This window comes from Astyanax mexicanus, chromosome 14, assembly GCF_023375975.1.
Source record: "Astyanax mexicanus isolate ESR-SI-001 chromosome 14, AstMex3_surface, whole genome shotgun sequence".
Taxonomy (NCBI): domain Eukaryota; kingdom Metazoa; phylum Chordata; class Actinopteri; order Characiformes; family Acestrorhamphidae; genus Astyanax; species Astyanax mexicanus.
In genome coordinates, this window is record NC_064421.1 from 12,850,270 (window position 1) to 12,867,920 (window position 17,651).

At 37.2% G+C, this 17,651-nt stretch overlaps 1 protein-coding gene across 6 annotated transcripts in view; it reads left to right on the forward strand.

The window, feature by feature from the left end:
* The window catches only part of myt1lb (myelin transcription factor 1-like, b), a 196,315-nt gene that overhangs the window by 156,783 nt on the left and 21,881 nt on the right, over positions 1 to 17,651 (forward strand). For 5 of the 6 annotated variants that reach the window (XM_049463879.1, XM_049463883.1, XM_049463878.1 and 2 more), the window contains 2 exons: positions 2,372 to 2,655; positions 11,883 to 12,095. In XM_049463879.1, coding sequence (XP_049319836.1) covers positions 2,372 to 2,655; positions 11,883 to 12,095 — 497 coding nt within the window. The remainder of the gene's footprint in view (positions 1 to 2,371; positions 2,656 to 11,882; positions 12,096 to 17,651) is intronic. The other variant, XM_049463882.1, reaches the window with a different exon arrangement.

Genomic DNA, 17,651 nt, shown 5'->3' on the forward strand with positions numbered 1-17,651 from the left:
TAATTGGTGCAGTAAAAACACATTGAATGGTTGGTCATAACTGCTCTGTTTTATGAACGCTCCTGACGTCTTCCCCAGCCTTTGACCAGAGGAATGAAAATGTATGGAAATTATATAGCAGCAGATGCATAATGAATGGCTGGGTAGAGGCAAGTCAAGGTCTAGTCTTTGGGCCGCAGCTAATTGCAATTCTGTGTGAATAGCAGTCGGCTCCCTAGCTGCACTTTAATGACTAAGAGAGGAGGGAGGGATATGCAGAGAGAGAAGGAGAGAGAGGGAGAGTGAGAGAGAGAACGAGAGACAGAGAGAGTGAGGGAGAGCGTGCAGGCGAGAGAGAGAGAGAAAGAGAGAGAGAGAGACAGAGAGAGAGAGAGAGAGAGAGAGAGAGATGGCAGCAGGGCGCTCAGTGGGAGATGCCACTTTGATGCCCGGCTGGTGGCTCGGGCTCATTGTCCCTTTAGTCAGACGGAAAGAGAGCAACTTTCTCACCTTAAGCTCAAGGATGCAGCTCTCGACCCCCGCCGCTTCTATTCTACCTCAGCTCGCATTAATCAGCCGCTCGGAGAAATCAGTCTGTGAGCTTTATGAATGATCACTGAGCAGATAAAAGGTTTATCCCTCATTATTGGACTCTCGACATGATACAAAAATAACTAATAAATGAATATAAGCAGATTATGATTGTGGAGGCTTTGAATTCTGTGGATTTGACTGGTTGTGTTTATTTAGGGGATTTTGCAGATTTACACAGATTTTTCTCCCATATTACTTTCTCACTTCAGTGCCTAAATTGTATGTTTTTGTACATTCATATCAGTAATAAGGCTGTAAGAAAATACTGATTTTATAGATTATATGTTTTGCAATACTGTACTGATTCGCAAAAACACACTAGTGAATTTTTCATTATTATTTTACTTGCAAATATTTGTGGCAGACGAATAGTATGTAGTAATTATTTTATTAAGATTTTACACATTTAACCTCTTTAGATCAGTACAGTACATTTTTGCTTCTCTGCATTATGATACTTAATTTTTTTAAAACATTGGTTTATTTACTTAATGTAGAAAGATAAAAAAAAAAGTTTTTAGACTAATTAGATCTTTCTGATCCCAAATGACAAGGGTAATTTTTAAATGTTAAAATTAAACTACTGTTTAGTACTAGTTTTCATACTTGTTAGGTCCTACTAGTCCCAAATAATATAAATTAAAAAGGCACACCAAGCAAAGGTCTCAGGAGTTTTATGTGTTTTTTTTTAATACTTACAAAAGTTGCAATTCATCAATTTTTTTTTACAGTAACAAAATATATCACAAAATATTTGTAACTCCTGTACTAAGATAACATCATTACCATTCTTGCCAATATTCAGCCCCAAACAGTATGTCATACAGTGTAAATGATAGCAGTACATTATTTTTCTGCTGAGTTGAATTATGTTTACTTACTTTATAAATATGTAATCTTAGTTGAAAAACAAGTTACACAAATATTTTATGTAAAGGGGTCTAAAAAATTAAGGAAAAACCTGTATCAAATGGAAACAGTTTGGAAGACAGTGAACCAATTTTATACACAACCTGTTAAAACATGAAACCAACATGGCAGCCATGTTGGATCCATCTTGGATTCATCTTTAGAATTGTAAGGGCTAAGGTAGGCTTTTAACATGTCAAACTTGTGGGAATTTCACCATGAATTTCACCGTGGTGTGATTGATGTGCTTTTAATGAAAATAAAAAGAGTTAAAACAACCAATGGAGGGAAACAAAACACACTGATAAAACCATTCTCTTATTTATTGTGTAAATTATTGTAATTATTGTAGTGTAATTATTGTGTATTCTCTTATTGCCTCCTGAATTGAGGATAGGTGCAATCTGAATGTGTCTAACAGTAGATGTCAACATAAGTATTAGGGCTGTAACGATTGGTCAACATAGTCAACAATGTTGATAATAAAAATGTACCAACTTTGAATTTCTATTTTCTAAGTGCTGGGGACAGAAATATAGTGGGAGAGAGTTAAGAGCTGTTCACACACTCAACTTTTCCACAAAAAGTGACAAACACAACAGATTACACATGTTCTCAATAATTATCAACATTTCACATTGAAATTGCATTTAAAAGACATTTTAAGGCAATTTAAATCCAACATTCTGCTGTTTCTATCATTTTGAAGCGATAGTGAAAGCTTTCTAGTACTTAATATCTCTAAATCAGTAACATCTGCTGATTTCTATTGGTCCATTCATTCTGAAATGTTCACCCAGTCTAAAGAGCTGCTGGTATTTCAGTTATCATATGGACAGTATGTTAAAAGCTGTGTGTATATAAGTGTGTATGTACTGTATCTCCACAGCTAAGCGCTACTGTAAGAACTCCAGCTCGGCGAGCAGCACCACCAGTAGCTACGCCCCCAGCAGCAGCAGCAGCCTGAGCTGTGGAGGAGGAGGTACGGGAGCAGGAGGAGGAGGAGGAGAGGGAGGAAGCAGTGCCAGCAGCACCTGCAGCAAGAGCAGCTTCGACTACACTCACGACATGGAGGCCGCGCACATGGCCGCCACCGCCATCCTCAACCTGTCCACGCGCTGCAGAGAGATGCCCCAGAGCCTCGGTGGCAAACCCCAGGAGCTCTGCACACGGGTACACACTATCAGATGGAGAGAGAGAGTGTGTGTGTGTGTTCGTATAGTCAGTATAGTCATGTTGTAGAGACAGATACAATTTCACATATTTTAAAAGAATTTCAAAGAAAAAAGTATACTTAGATAAGTCCAGCCTGACTAAATTAGCTGCAGATGTGTCTACACTGGCTGTAGACAATAAAAAAAATGCCCCCAAAGTGTTTTTTTATAGATGGGAATCGAATCTTGAACTAAATATTTTTGCTTACAGCACAGTATGAAGTACCATGCAGGAAAAAGCACCCAAAAGTGACTATAATCTAAGGTAAGGGCAGATGTGGCCCACAAGCATGAAACATCTGGCCCATGAGGTTGTCTGGACAATAATGAACGATAATATAAAAAATAAAATGCTTCTCTGGTGAGCTTTTGTTTATATTCCTACCCTGTCTCTCTGTCACGCTCGGCTAGACTTTAGTTTTCGCCCGTTCTCGTTTTTTCGGCCTGTTCTTGGGCTCCCTATCTCTTTATAAGGGCGTTTTTTCCCAGCTGTGTTCCAATTCACTAGCCGGGGCAGCGGTAGTGTTTTGGACCACAACCCTGACGACACGGGTTCAATTGTGCATGAGGAGCGGTGTGTTCATTTATTTCTTTTTTTCCTTTCTCTTTTTTGTTCACCTGCTTTGAGATCAACTGTTCTGCAATTGGGTTTAACAACCCTCTGGGCTGGAGAGCTACTAGTCTGTAGCACTCCATCCTATTACATTTTATTTTCCTAAACAGATTTTTATTGCCAACCCCTGGACTACAGATATATACTATATACACTGCTTGGCCAAAAAGAAAGTCGCCACCAAAAAAAGATCTAAAATTTGGTTCAACCGCCTTTAGCTTTAATTGCAGCATAAATTCACTGTGGCATTGTTTCTATAAGCTTCTGCCACAATATTGCACAATATTTTTTGAAATCTAGTGTTACATTATTTTTTCCAAGATTACCTAGTAGAGTCTGACCGCTGCACAAAGTCTTCTTCAGGACATCCCAAAGATTCTCAATGAGGTTAAGAACTGGACTCTGTGGTGAACTCTCTCTCAATCCATGTGTGAAAATGATGATCTCATGCTCCCTGAACTCTGCACTCTTTCACAATTCCAGCCCCATGAATTCTGAAATTGTCATCTTGGAATATGGCCGTGCCATCAGGGAAGAAAAAATCCATTGATAGAATAGCCTGGTCTATATTCAGTATATTCAGGTAGTCAGCTGACCTCATTCTTTCAGCACATACTGTTGCTGAACCTAAACTACTTAAATCCAGATGAAGACTTTTTTTCCAGCAGGCAGTGTATTATATAGTACATTGTATATATTAGGGGTGGGAGTCACAGGACATCTCTTGATACAATATTGTCACAATATGTCAGCAACAATAACTATATTATATTATATCACAATACTGTAATTCTGCGATACTCGATACTTTGCAAGACAATTCTCTATAATACTTCATGGCTTCTGTGTTACTGAATAATCAAATACCAGGAATTATGGATTTATTAGTGTCAGTTTCACAGAATTTGACAATTAATACTGTTCACCGCATGTTTAACCTATTCGTTAGAGTAGCGCCACCTTGTGGAGTAAAAAAGCAATAACTTTAATAAGTTAAAGAGTTAGTTTTATTAAAAGAGTTTTTAATAAAAATATAAATAATTGACGCCACATATCAATAATGTACCACAAACACAATATCAATATTTTGTCTGACCCCTAAACAAATAGCTATATTAGCAGTTTGGCCATGCATTTACAAAGACAAATGAATATAACTGTTCATATGCTTACATACATGTTACTATGTCACTAGAGGCTTCTACTAGAAGGGGGACAAGATCTGTGTTTTTTAATTGTGCCCTTGGTCACACAACCCTTCTTCAAAACTTCAAAAAACTCGAGGCAACAGGTCAGGTCTAAAATACAGTTTTTGGGACAGATTTAAAACGGACACAAACACACACACACAATCACTTAAAAGACCAGAGAAAACAAACTAAAAGCTAAAAAACATGTACATACAGTGCAGACATACATGGATTGATAAGACAGAACAGTGCTGTTACCTTTATTCAAATAACATCATCATTATATAATATTAATTCATATAATCATTCTAGTTAATGAACAGTTGAGATTAAAGTGTTTTTATATTGCTGTCATTTATCTTTTGTCACAATGATCACCCTTTAAGATATTAATCGAATTTCATTTAAAATATAATATTTTCACTCTACTTTGAATAATAACAATGTGTGAAAAATGCAGAAATTATACTTGTCTTGTATGACAAATTGATGCAGAACACGCCAGGGGGGCTTCTTACCTCAGGTAGGAGGGCTTCCTTTAAAAGATGTTCTTTTCTGAGCTGCAGTAAAAAACAGATTTGACAGCCGTTCCAGTTTATTGCTATACACATGCAGTGTTCCTGATTTTTTATTATTATTTTTTTTTACTTAGTTCTGTAGTTTTGCCTTGAAATTGATAATTTATTAACAATGCAGTTTCCACAATACTTCCACAAAACAAAATACATTTTTTATTATTATTCCATTGATTTAATTATAGCAAGTCTACAATCTTTATATACAGCGTGCATACATTATTACTGTATATGAATAAACCAAAAATATTAATCAGCAACTAAAATACATGTTGAATCCTTTTAAAACATGTATTTAGGTGTTGGTAGGACCCTGCTGGCAGTGTTGGTGGGTGAGGTTGTGTGCTATATCTATCTGCCTGTCTATTACGGTGTGACACAGCCTGCCAACCAGCAGATGAGAAGCTCAGGCTGTATTACAACGCAATTACATCCATTACTGCACCGAGTTAGTGAGCATCGTAGCCATTGTGCCTGTCCTAATAGGTCATTTTACCCATGGGTGAGTTGAGGAGGCGTATGTGTGATGAAGCTTTGGTGTAGTCTGCAGTCAGTCTGTATGTGTGTGTGTATGAGAGGAATGTTATAAGTGAAATTACCCTACAAAGGAATAGTCATGGGCTTTGATGTTCTGAAGTTAAAATGAGCTGTGCTTAACACTAATGTCTGCTTCTAAGCCATAACACAGACTCACATAAAAACACACTTCCAAAAAAGTGTGTTATGCTTTAGAAACACACATTAGAGTTAAGCACGGCTCATTTTAACTTCAGAACATCCTCCTCGCCTTTCTGGTTTGATTTCTACACAGGAAGTTCCTTTGAAGTAAACCTCAAAACAGAAACTCAGCCTGGGACGCATTTTAGCCGCGTCTTTAAAGACGCCATGGCTGCTCTCTGACCTCTCTGTACTGTGCTGGACAACCTCCTACCTGTTGCTTAAATTAATACAAACATAGTTCCAAGAAGAAGCACATATACAGCTCTGGAAAATAGTAGTTTTTTTTTATTTTACCAGATTGAAATCCTCCAGAAGAAAGATAGATGATCACAAGCCATCAAAACAAGCTGAAGTGCTTGAATTTTTGCACCAGGAGTGGCATAAAGTTATCCAAAAGCAGTGTGTAAGACTGGTGGAGGAGAACATGCCAAGATGCATGAACACCTTTATTAAAAAAACAGGGTTATTCCAACAAGTATTGATTTCTGAACTTTTTTGTTATTTCAGCCATTGCACATTTTCTGCAAATAAATGCTCTAAATGACAATTTTGTTTGTGATTTGGGAGAAATGTTGTCCGTAGTTTATAGAATAAAACAACAATGTTCATTTTAATCAAACGTAAACCTATAAATAGCAAAATTAGAGAAACTGAAACTGAAGTGGTATAATTTTTTTCCAGAGCTGTATAAGAGCACTGATCATTACTGATTAAAATTCCTGTACCACTTTAAAATAAGTCTCCTGTATAAAGGGTTTAAAAGTAGGTTATACATAAGTTAATTAATGGTTATTAGACACTATTAAGCAGTTAAAACACATAAACAGAAAGGGCAACAGCAGCCTGTCATTTGACAAATTCCACAGTAATTCCACATTAATTTATACTGTCAAACTACAGAACTTTCTTTACTGATCTTACTGATCTTGGATACTTTGTCTTTTCCATTAGTCAGCATTAACATATCTAATACAAAAATCAGAATCAGTTTAGTCGTTTAATATGTTATTATACATCACACTATGATTATGGGATACATAATTAAAGCAGGTAGTTAAAATTATAGTTAAATGAAATTATTCATATGCATGTTACTGCTGACTAATAGAAAAGACAAAGTATCCAAGATCAGTATCCAGAAAGTAATTTTAGATATTTTCTCATATAAATGCATGTGAGATCTTTATTTGTAAAACAGCCACTGTTGTCATTTCTATTTTTGTGCTGTTACTTTTAATTATTAATGCTTTTTAAATAAAACCTAATTAATAACTATTAATAAACACCTTTATAAACTATGTAGAAGTCCTTTATAAAATAGGCTTATTTTAAAGTGGTACCTAAATTACAAATAATTACAGATATCAATATATTGAGCTGAATTGAGCTTAAAATAAGATTAATCTATTTTTTTTTTAAATATTACAATCCAATATAATTAGTTAAATAATATAAAATATTAAAAAGTATAGATTTAACCTATAAACAAAATGAGTTGAATATTGAATTTTTTTATACATATATCAGTGTGTACATATGTAGTATACTGACAATATAAACAGCTCCTTTAGACACTTTTGCACAATGTCTCATGATGCATTGCATTATATAAAGTCCACTTAAATTGAATTAATACTCAATTGTAAGATCAGGATGCATTCAATTTAATTTTCTCAAGAATCAACTTAAACTGAATTAAATCATGATGCTCTGAATCATTTTCTAATGAATCAATTTAAATTGAGTCACGTTGAAAGCTTTCATGATTTACTGACTAATTTTCTAGAAAGTCAAGTTGAGTTTAATTGAATCATGGTGAAATTTGAGACTTGATGATACTTGTAATAATGTTCTAAAGAATCAACTTGAACGGAATTGAATCATATTCAAATTTAAGAGGCCAAGATGCATTAAATCAGTTTGTAATGTGTCAGCTTGAATTAAGTCATGGGAAAATATTGTATAATGCACTGACTAATTTTCTAGAAAGTCAAGTTAAATTTAATTAAATCATGGTGAAATTTGAGACTTGATGCTACATTTAATAATTTTCTACAGAATCACCTTGAACTGAATTGAATCATAGTCAAATTTAAGAGGCCAAGATGCATTGAATCATTTTCTTAAAAAAATAAAATAGAACTGAATTGAATAATGGTGAAATTAGGTATCTTATCATGGATAGAATACTTTTTTAACTAATTGAATTTAATTGAATCATAGGAACATCTCATGACACTTGGACACTTGAATATTTTACCAAAGTTTGATTCTAAAGAGTTAATTTGAGTTGAATTGTAATAAAATTTGAGACTTTGACACATTTGATAACTGTAACTCAGTCATATTGAATCAGATCGTGGTCAAATTTGAGATCCAAGGATGCATCAAGTCATTGTGTAAAGAATCAAACTGAATTAAATCATAGTGAAAATTGTTTTCTGAAGTATCAAACTGAATTAAATCATAGTGAAAATTGTTTTCTGAAGTATCAAACTGAATTAAATCATAGTGAAAATTGTTTTCTGAAGTATCAAATATAATTGAATCATAGTAAAATATTTGTGGTGCTCAGGCTTGTATTGGATAATTTTTCAAAAATCTAACACTGAATCAAATCGTTTTAATTGTGAGTTCTCATGGTGCACCTCATAGTTCCCTAAAGACGTGTAATCGAATCTAGACTTACACCCCGAATGAACACACTTACACACACACTCATCTGGCTTTGACACTAATGGTGAGGTGTGCTAGGAATGGATGGAAAGGAGATGGGAAGGAAGGAGGGATGATGGCATATGGTCGGTGAACGGAAGTGCCCTGAGCGAGAGAGGGCTTCCTTCTCTCCCTCTCTCCCTCTCTCTCTCTGCTCCATCCATCTCCTGTCAGTGTGCAGAGCGGAGAGGAGGATGAGAAGCAGCTGGCCTGCGGCAAAACCCATCTCCTCCTGCCACTGACTGAGAGACAGCATGGTGGCTTCTCTCCATTTCTGCCAGCTGTGCCTGCACTGAGACTCCAGCGCTCTGCAGCAGCTTCCCAGCCATTATTTCACATCTACAATAACAGCATCAAATGGGGCTGAATCAGGGCTGTTTGTCAGCAGTAAAGCTGTGGTGGAAATCGACTGAGAGTGTTATGATCATTAGATTCAGCGCTGCCTTCATACGATTCATTAATACTGATAACTACAGACATGAAGTGATACAAAGCAGGATCTTTATCATTTTATTTAGATATATTCAGATGTAGGAATAAGTAATCTCTCTTTTTTTTGCTCTTTCTCTTGATATATACAGTATATACTAGTGCATCTAAAAATCATTGAAAAGTTACTTTACTTTATTACATAAAATGTGAAATTCATATAATATGTAGATGCATTTTAAGCGTTTATTTATTTTATTGTGAATAATTATGGCCTACAGCCAATAAAAAAACAAAAATAAGTGTCTCAGAAAATTTGAATATTATATAAGATCAATTGGGCAGTGTGCAGAGTCCTGCTGGAAAATGAAATGTGCATCTTAATAAAAGTTATCATCAAAGTGAAGGAACTTTTACTAACTTTTATGGAGAGGCAGATTTCATTTTCCAGCAGGATTTGGCACACTGCTCACACTGCCAAAAGTACAAAATGGTCTTATATAATATTCAAATTTTCTGAGACACTGATTTCTGGATTGTCATTATCTGCAAGCCATAATAATCAAAGATGAAAGAAATGAAGGCTTAGAATAGATCACTCTGTGTGTAATACATCTGTATAATATATGAGATTTACATTTTGAACTGATGCACTACATACACTATATCATCGCTGTCTAATGAAAAACAAATATCTTAGTTTTTGTCGATTTTTAGTTTATTACATAATTTGGACACATTTCTTGATGAATGGGCCAATATAAATTCACGAAATTTACCTGAAATAAACTCTTTTCATATTGACTTCCATTAAAAATTTGGAAGGTTTTATCTCTCTTCTATAAAGTTACTGATTTGGACATGTTTTTTTTTTTTTTGGACAGGGGCGATATACACTATACTATATATCAAAATGTCAAAGTGTTTGTTAACACTGATTCTAATGAATGCAATGACCAAGCACTGCTTAATGCAATCAAATCCTCACAGCAATGCTCCAAAATCAAGTAGAAGGTTTTCCCTGGAGAGCAGAGACTGTTTCTCGTACAAAAGCAAGATAAAATCTGCGTTTCTACCCTTGATTTCAGATGAAAAAGTGAATGAGCAGGTGTCCCAATACTTTTGTCCATATTATGTATTTGAGTAGCTTATAGCCTTATGAAAATTGGAACACTTTACAGTTGTAACTCATGTACACACCAGTGACACACCAGTAATCATTGTTGTGTTCCATGACTTTTGCCACAACCCATGGAACCCACTGTCCACTGTGGGTGATAATGCCTTAATATAATACATTATATTCTTGATTCACATGTAACACTGTGAATTGAGAAATGTCAAATGGCTGCACAAACATCAATCTGCGTACAGTGTTAAAATACACTCACAAGATAAGACCTTACAACTTAAACAGGTCTATGATCCCAACCTGTCCTCTGAGGTACCACATAATGTTTGTCACATCTGTTATCTGTAATTGTAAATGTGTTCAATTTCCGCAAAAATGACGCACAACCAGCTATTGTACTTTAGTAGCGTTAGCGTGTTGCTTTAGTGTTTCGATCTGTTTCCCACACGCTGCACATCAGTACCTGAGCCGTTAACTCTCAGTGTCAGTGGACACACAGGCCAGGCACTTACTGGAGCATTACTGATTCCATTCGTAACTTCAGCTGGGTCTTGCCCTTGGCCAGGCAAACATAACCACCGTTGCCCTTGACTTCCCTTTAAAGTGCAGAGTGCTGCTTTTAAGAGCTGCCGGAGCCCTGGGTGCAGCAGATTAGATCAGGATCAGGAGGAAGCTTTGCATGTGTGTTGGGTTTGGATTGGGCTCTGTAGCGTCTGTATGAAATATGGCTGAAAGTAGGAAAGGATCCAGTGTGCTGCTGTGGAATTTCCATTATATGCTCATTAATCTTACAATCTATCTGTAATAACAGGTTATTTATAATCCACCATTCCATTTAATCCTCATTATATTCCAGCTACCTGTTACTGCAGCGCCACGTTCACTTCCATAGCCTTAATCATGCTAGAAATCTTACACATATATATATACACACACACACACACACTCACACACACACTTTTATGTAAACAGAGAAACACACACACAAAGAGAAACACACACACATATAGAGTCACAATAGGAAACAACAGCTGAATGTTTTTTGTGTGAAACCAGATGAAACTGAGGAGAGAGAAAGTGAGTGGGGAAAGAAGACACTTCTCACACTCTCTTTCATTTTTTTCTTCCTTTCTTCCTTCCTTCCTTCCTTCCTTCTTCTCTTTCTACCTTCCTTTCTCTTTTTCCATTTCTTTCTCTCTCATACTCTTCTGATAACTCTCTCCATCATTTCTTGCTCACCCTTATGTATACCTCACATATCACCTCATCCTCTCTCTCTTTCTTACTTACCTCTGTCGCTTATTCTCTTCTGTATGCCCTTTCTTTTCTTTCTACCCTCTTTCTTTTCTGTCCCACGTTTTCTCACTCTCTCCCCAATTGTTTTTCTTCCCTCTCTTCCCCTGTTTTATCACCCTCTTATTCTTTCTTTACTCTCTGCCTCTCTTTTCTGACTCTCTCTTTTCTCATTTCCCCTTTCACTTACATCTCTCTCCTGTTTTCGCTCTATTTTTTTACTGTCTCTGTCAATCACTCTCTACCTTTTCTTACTATTTTCTTTTTCTCTGCTTCTTTTTCTTTCTGCACTTACTCCCTCACTTTTTCACTCTCTTTCCACTCACTCTCCCAATTTTTTGCTCCCTCTCTTTTTTTCTCCTTATCTCTCTCGCCTCTCTTTTTTGTCTCTCCTCTTCCCGCCACTCCCTCACTCTCCAATTCTCTATCGTTCTTATTTTCTTTTTTCTATCTCTCATTCTTTCTCTCTTCTCTCTCTCCCCCTCTGCTCCGCTCCCTCTCTGTCCCTCTCTCGGGTAGAAGCGGGACGTAGAGGTGGATGATGATGGAGTGATGATGGACGTGAGCGTGTGTAAGCGTGTTGGCGGAGGCAGTCGCTCGCTGGGCCCACTGGAGCCCGTGTTGGGCCGGCGGGAGCGGGAGGTCCTGCCGGGCACCCGCTGCTGCCCCCTCGACCCCTGGGAGCTGCCCGTCGACTACACCAAGATCAAACGCCTGGAGCACGACAGAGAGGTGCCCACTCGCACCCCGACACACACACACACACACACACATGTATCATAGACTTACAGAGCACAGAGAAACACATCATAGGGCAATTAGGACTGCAGATCTCAGAGGCGTTTGATAACGTCTCTCAGTAATCCCAGATCAAAGTCTGATCCAGTACAAACTCTGACTTTAGTTATCCAAACCCATTCACTTTACTACTACAATACACTCTACATTCAGATCATTATTAATCTTAATATACTGTAAATAAACTGTCCAACAAAATCCAAATTTGGAAACATATGACATATTACTATTTTTAATAGTTTATGAAATGAAAAATGAATGTAATTACCTGTTACTACTATTCTATTAAGAGGTATCTACTTATGCATTGATATATTTTTGGTCATTTTACAACTGGGATGATTTAAGCTTTTTTAGTCCTTAGATTCACCTATAGATCTATTTATCACACATCTAAATGTCTATTAGAAAACTGTATTCTTCACCAGAATTTCAATGTATAATCTTCTAAGGATCAGGCCGTTAGAGAGCTAAGAAACCACACTTTTATTAAGAGCTCTTAATGTAGCTCTTTCAACTCTCTTGTCCAGTGACTTGCAGATGGGAGTTAGTAGTGCTCTAACTAGTAAGAAAGACACTGACAGAACAAAATCTGAAAAAAAGTATTTAAAAATTTCAGCTTTAGCACATTCACTGTGGAGCAAATTCAATATAAGCTGGGTTGTTGACCCGAGATCAAGAACTAAAATGAAATAAATGAAGCTGAGTTGGCTCAGAAAATGCTGTGTAATCAAATACAGTGTATTAAGCTGATCTAACTTTGATCATTTAGAGTCTACATATTTAGAAAACAGTATCATACCATAAAAATGTAGCTTTATTTTACTGAAACAGTACAACAATAAATATTGTTTATGATATCAGATCTGATTTTGAAACAGTTAAAACACTAGTTTCTTTATACAAGCATTGTACTAAATTTAGTTTTGCATCACAATGATGCGTTTCATTTGTACAAACAACAGCACTCTCTAAATAAGTGCTTACACTCTCAAGCACACTCACTGTGCTGTGAAATGAGTGATCTGGTGATTCACGGTTCTTCACTACACAGCCTGACCAATCAGAGGTGCTCCACAGAATGCAGGGAACACTTATTAAAGTGTTATCTCAGAGCACCATTAGTTACAATGATTCACAATTAATAACTAACGACACAAATCAATCTCCACTCACAGCTGTCATTGACTTTTACAGCGCCAACAAGCGCCAACGAGGCTCAGTTTACAGAAGACGAGTTTAGTCTGGCCCAGAGTTTAGCTTCATAGCATCATAATTAACCAAAATATAATAATAATTTAGTCCAGAATTAGTTTTGTGTCTGGAGGAGCAGCTGATCATTGTAGAGGCTATAATATAAGAAAAAAACAAGCATTAAACTTTTATTTTGGAGAATTAATATGGATATTTTAACGTATCATTAGGTAAAATTTTTGTGTTCAAATTATGTATTAAACTAAAAATAAGCAAAAATGGACATGCTTTTTTTTAAATATATATAATTAAAAAGTTACTTCAGTTCAAATTGTGAAACTCATATGTTATATAGATGTATTAAATACAGAGTGATCTATTTGAAGCGTTTATTTATTTTATTGTTAAAAACCAAAAAAATCAGTGTCTTAGAAAATGATATATAATATATAATATTATATAAGACCAATTGGTACTTTTGGCAGTGGGGGCAGTGTGCCAAGTCCTGCTGGAAAATGAAATCAGCATCTCCATAAAAGTTGTCAGCAGAGGGAAGCATGAAGCGTGCATTGTACTATTTATTTACTGTACATAATCTGGATTAACAGTAGTCTTCCTAGAGCCTCCAAGTGGTCCAGCAGGCTAAGCACTGCCACTATGATTGGGAGATCGCTGGTTCAATTCCTGTTCATGTAGCTTGCCATCAGCTGCTGGAGCCCTGAGAGAGCACAATTGGCCTTGTTTTCTCTGGGTGGGAAGATGGCACTCTCTCATCACTAAAGGGTGATATCAACCAGTGCGAGGCATCTGTGAGCTGATGTATCGGAAGTACGCTGGCTACTCGGCTAGTCTTCACCCTCCTGGTGTTGGGGCATTACTAGTGATAGGGGGATTCATATTGAGTGGGTTGGGTAATTGGTCTTTTAAATTGAGAAAAAAATGGGATTAAAAATAGAAATAAATTATTTTTAAAAAAGTGGTCTTCTACATGTTCTGTGTAATTACACATTCTCACCACAGAGGTCACTAAATCCATCAAAACCAAAAACTTACAGACTGTTGCTTTAAAAGACTGGATACCTTGACCCAGTTTATTCTGCATGAAAGAATTAGGATAGAGCACTTTCTCTTAATGCACATTCTGAAACATGTCATGAACATATCAGTCTGTTTGCTGCACAGATTTGATGGCTCCTGGCAAGACGCAGACGTGCTGAAACAAAAGCACACCATGTTCTCTCACATACAGACCTGCACAGTTACGTATGTCTCACATACATACCTACACATCACAGGTCTGTGATGGGTGTCTCCTTACACCTAGACACACCAACACATATTATATACAAGCTAAACACACACACAGACACACACATACAGAGACCGCTCCCTCACCTGCCTTGCAATGATGTCTGTCACCTCAAAGCCCCTGCAGGAGATGCTATATGCCTCAGTTGGTGTGATGCGTGCTTCTGTAGCCTGCTCTCTACATACAGATGTAGCCTAAATACTTTTCTTTTTTTTTGTACTGAAAACTCCAGTTTTTATCTGTCAGCAGACATGATACATACCATCACTGTCCCTTGCAATAATTATTGACAAATAATTATAATAATTAAGAGTCCTATTATTCTATTGGCACTACTTCTTCACATGCTGTAGACTGTGCATGCTGTGTGTGCATTTGCACATCTGGGCAAGCAATTGCTGCATGAATTGCTGAATCTGAATGCATTAATGCATTAATTTGAACCCCACTCTAGTACTATTCCTTGTTTTAATACATTGTATTAAACCCCAGTGATGTTTTTTATCTGTCAGCAGACACAATGCCTATCAACTCTGTCTCATAAAAAAAAAAAAAAAAAACTTGTATCTTGTGTTAAAATGTCATGGTGAATTGACCCATAGACAATAGAATTGCTCTGATAGTGGACTGCAAGTGGTCCAATGTACTGAGGCGCTGCCACTATGATCTGAGGATCGCCGGTTCAAACCCGAGTCATGATGCTTGCCATCAGCAGCCAGAGTCCGAGAGAGAGAACAATTGCTCTATCTGGGTGGGTAGCTATGGTCGCTATGGGTCGCTGTGCTTTACTCCAAGCACATGTAGCACGCTGGCTACCCAGTAATGCTACCTAAGCAGCAGTTAGACGAGAGGCGGTGGCTGATTTCACATGTATCAGAAGAGGCATGTGCTAGTACCCTAGTGATGGGGAAGACCTAATGTGTTGGTCGGCTTATTGATCTTCCAAATTTGGAAGAAAATGGTATAACATTAGAAATTGGCATCTATTCAATTTTTTGTCCTATAAAGTTGCTATTTTGGAGAATATACATATACATATAAATAAAAATATGTATCCAGCTACTTTACTTAACTCTTTCAGGCATGCACAGAGACTTAGTTTCAGAATGTCAGGTTTAATAATATGGACAAATTACAAACCCTTAAACTAAACCAGATTTGGGTTGTACATTTTTGCTATTTTGCAAATGGTCCACTCCATCCAAATTGTTATGCTTACATATTCAAGTCCATCTCATATGCTAGGTCTTTTACCATCATTAGATGCTTTGAAGCTGAGAACCTACACTATGATTCCTGGTTCATGCTGCCTTGGCATCAGCAGCCAGAGCCAGAGAGAGAGCACATGCTCTCAGCCCATGCTTTCTCTGGGTGGGTAGATAGTGCTCTCTTCACCTTGCCATGCCTAGAGTGATTGTGGCTGCTACAGGCATCTGTTGGCTGATGTATAAGAGCTAGGGATATGGCACTTTCCTCAGAGCACATTGTCTTCCTAGTTATGCTGTACTGGCAGCAGTTGGAAAAGAAGTGGTGGCTGACTTCACATGTATCAGAGGAGATGTGCTAGTCCTCACACTCCTAGTGTCGGGAGCTACCTCACTCCTGGATTACTGGGTTGTGCAAGTAACCTAGCATTTGAATGTGTTTATAATGAAACAGTGGACTACTTAATAGTAAGCTGCCTACACAACTCTGATATTTGTTGTGTTTTGGGGATAAGTTTGATATAAAAAAACTCTTTTTTTATAGCTCTTTTTGTCTTTTTTAGCTGTTTCTCGTAGGTTGCTGTGCGATTCATTTGTATTATATTGTTTTATATTACCTTTAATATTCATTAGTATCAGTATATGTCTGAAAGAAGTGATAGAAGTGGCATAGCACAACTGCAGAACATGTCCACACACAGGCATTCAGACACACACTCACACACTCATCCTCTGATTTCACCATACTGCCATCCAGTGTATGTGTTTGGTAGTGTTATTTTAGCTGCTGATGTCAGGGATGTTTTAGCTGCATATTCTGCTAAAGCAAAAACGGAGTAAAACAGATATACATGCACTTCTGTATTCTGCAGATATTCTTACAGACATACAGGAATACAGTTCTACTTTCCCTGTGTTCGTTTTCCCTCTCAGATACATCAGAATTAAAGACCTGCATGTGTGCTGGTGAAGGCCATTGCTCAGATCCTCTCTCGTCTCTCAGACAAAGCCCTATCGACAGATTAATTTTCACTTCCACCGCGTCACGTTTCCCTTGGATGCATTGATTGACTGGCGCAGTTCAACAGCCAATTGAGGTTCTGTTATTTGCATACAAATTGGCTGTGTGGAACGGCACTGTGCTTTCCACGTGAGGGGCTGTTGATTGTGTGTGCGTGTGTGTGTGTGTGTATGTTGAGGGGGTGGGTGGGGGGCGTTGGATGAAGACACCTGTGAGTGAGTGAGTGAGTGTATGTATGTGTGTTTCGACACTCTCTGAAGAACAGTGGAAACGTTTGATTGTTACTAATGACAGCGACTGCTGATTCACACACTGAAGGCATAAGTTGTGCAGTTAAATGTAGTGTGTAAAAGATGCAGTATTTGGTCTGTGTGTGTGTGTGTGTGTGTGTGTGTGTGTGTGTGTGTGTGTGTGTGTGTGTGTGTGTGTGTGTGTATGTGCATTTAACTAGAGCTGTATAGTGACGAAGTAGAACTACTTCACCACTGCACTTAAGTACTAAAATACTGTATCTGTATTTTTTTTCTCTTACTTCCACTTTTAGTTCACTACATATTTTGGATGAGTTTAATACTTTTACTGTTAATATTTTTTACTGTTAAATTAGGAATCATTCCAAACCCACATTATCACTAAAGCCAGAGCAGTAGATGCTTTGCACTCTCACAGGGCTTGATGAAGCTCCTCATCAATGAGTGAATCAAGCAATCAAGCTGATCTTATAAGAAGACCTTGCTGCTCCCGTTCTGTTCTTTGCTGTG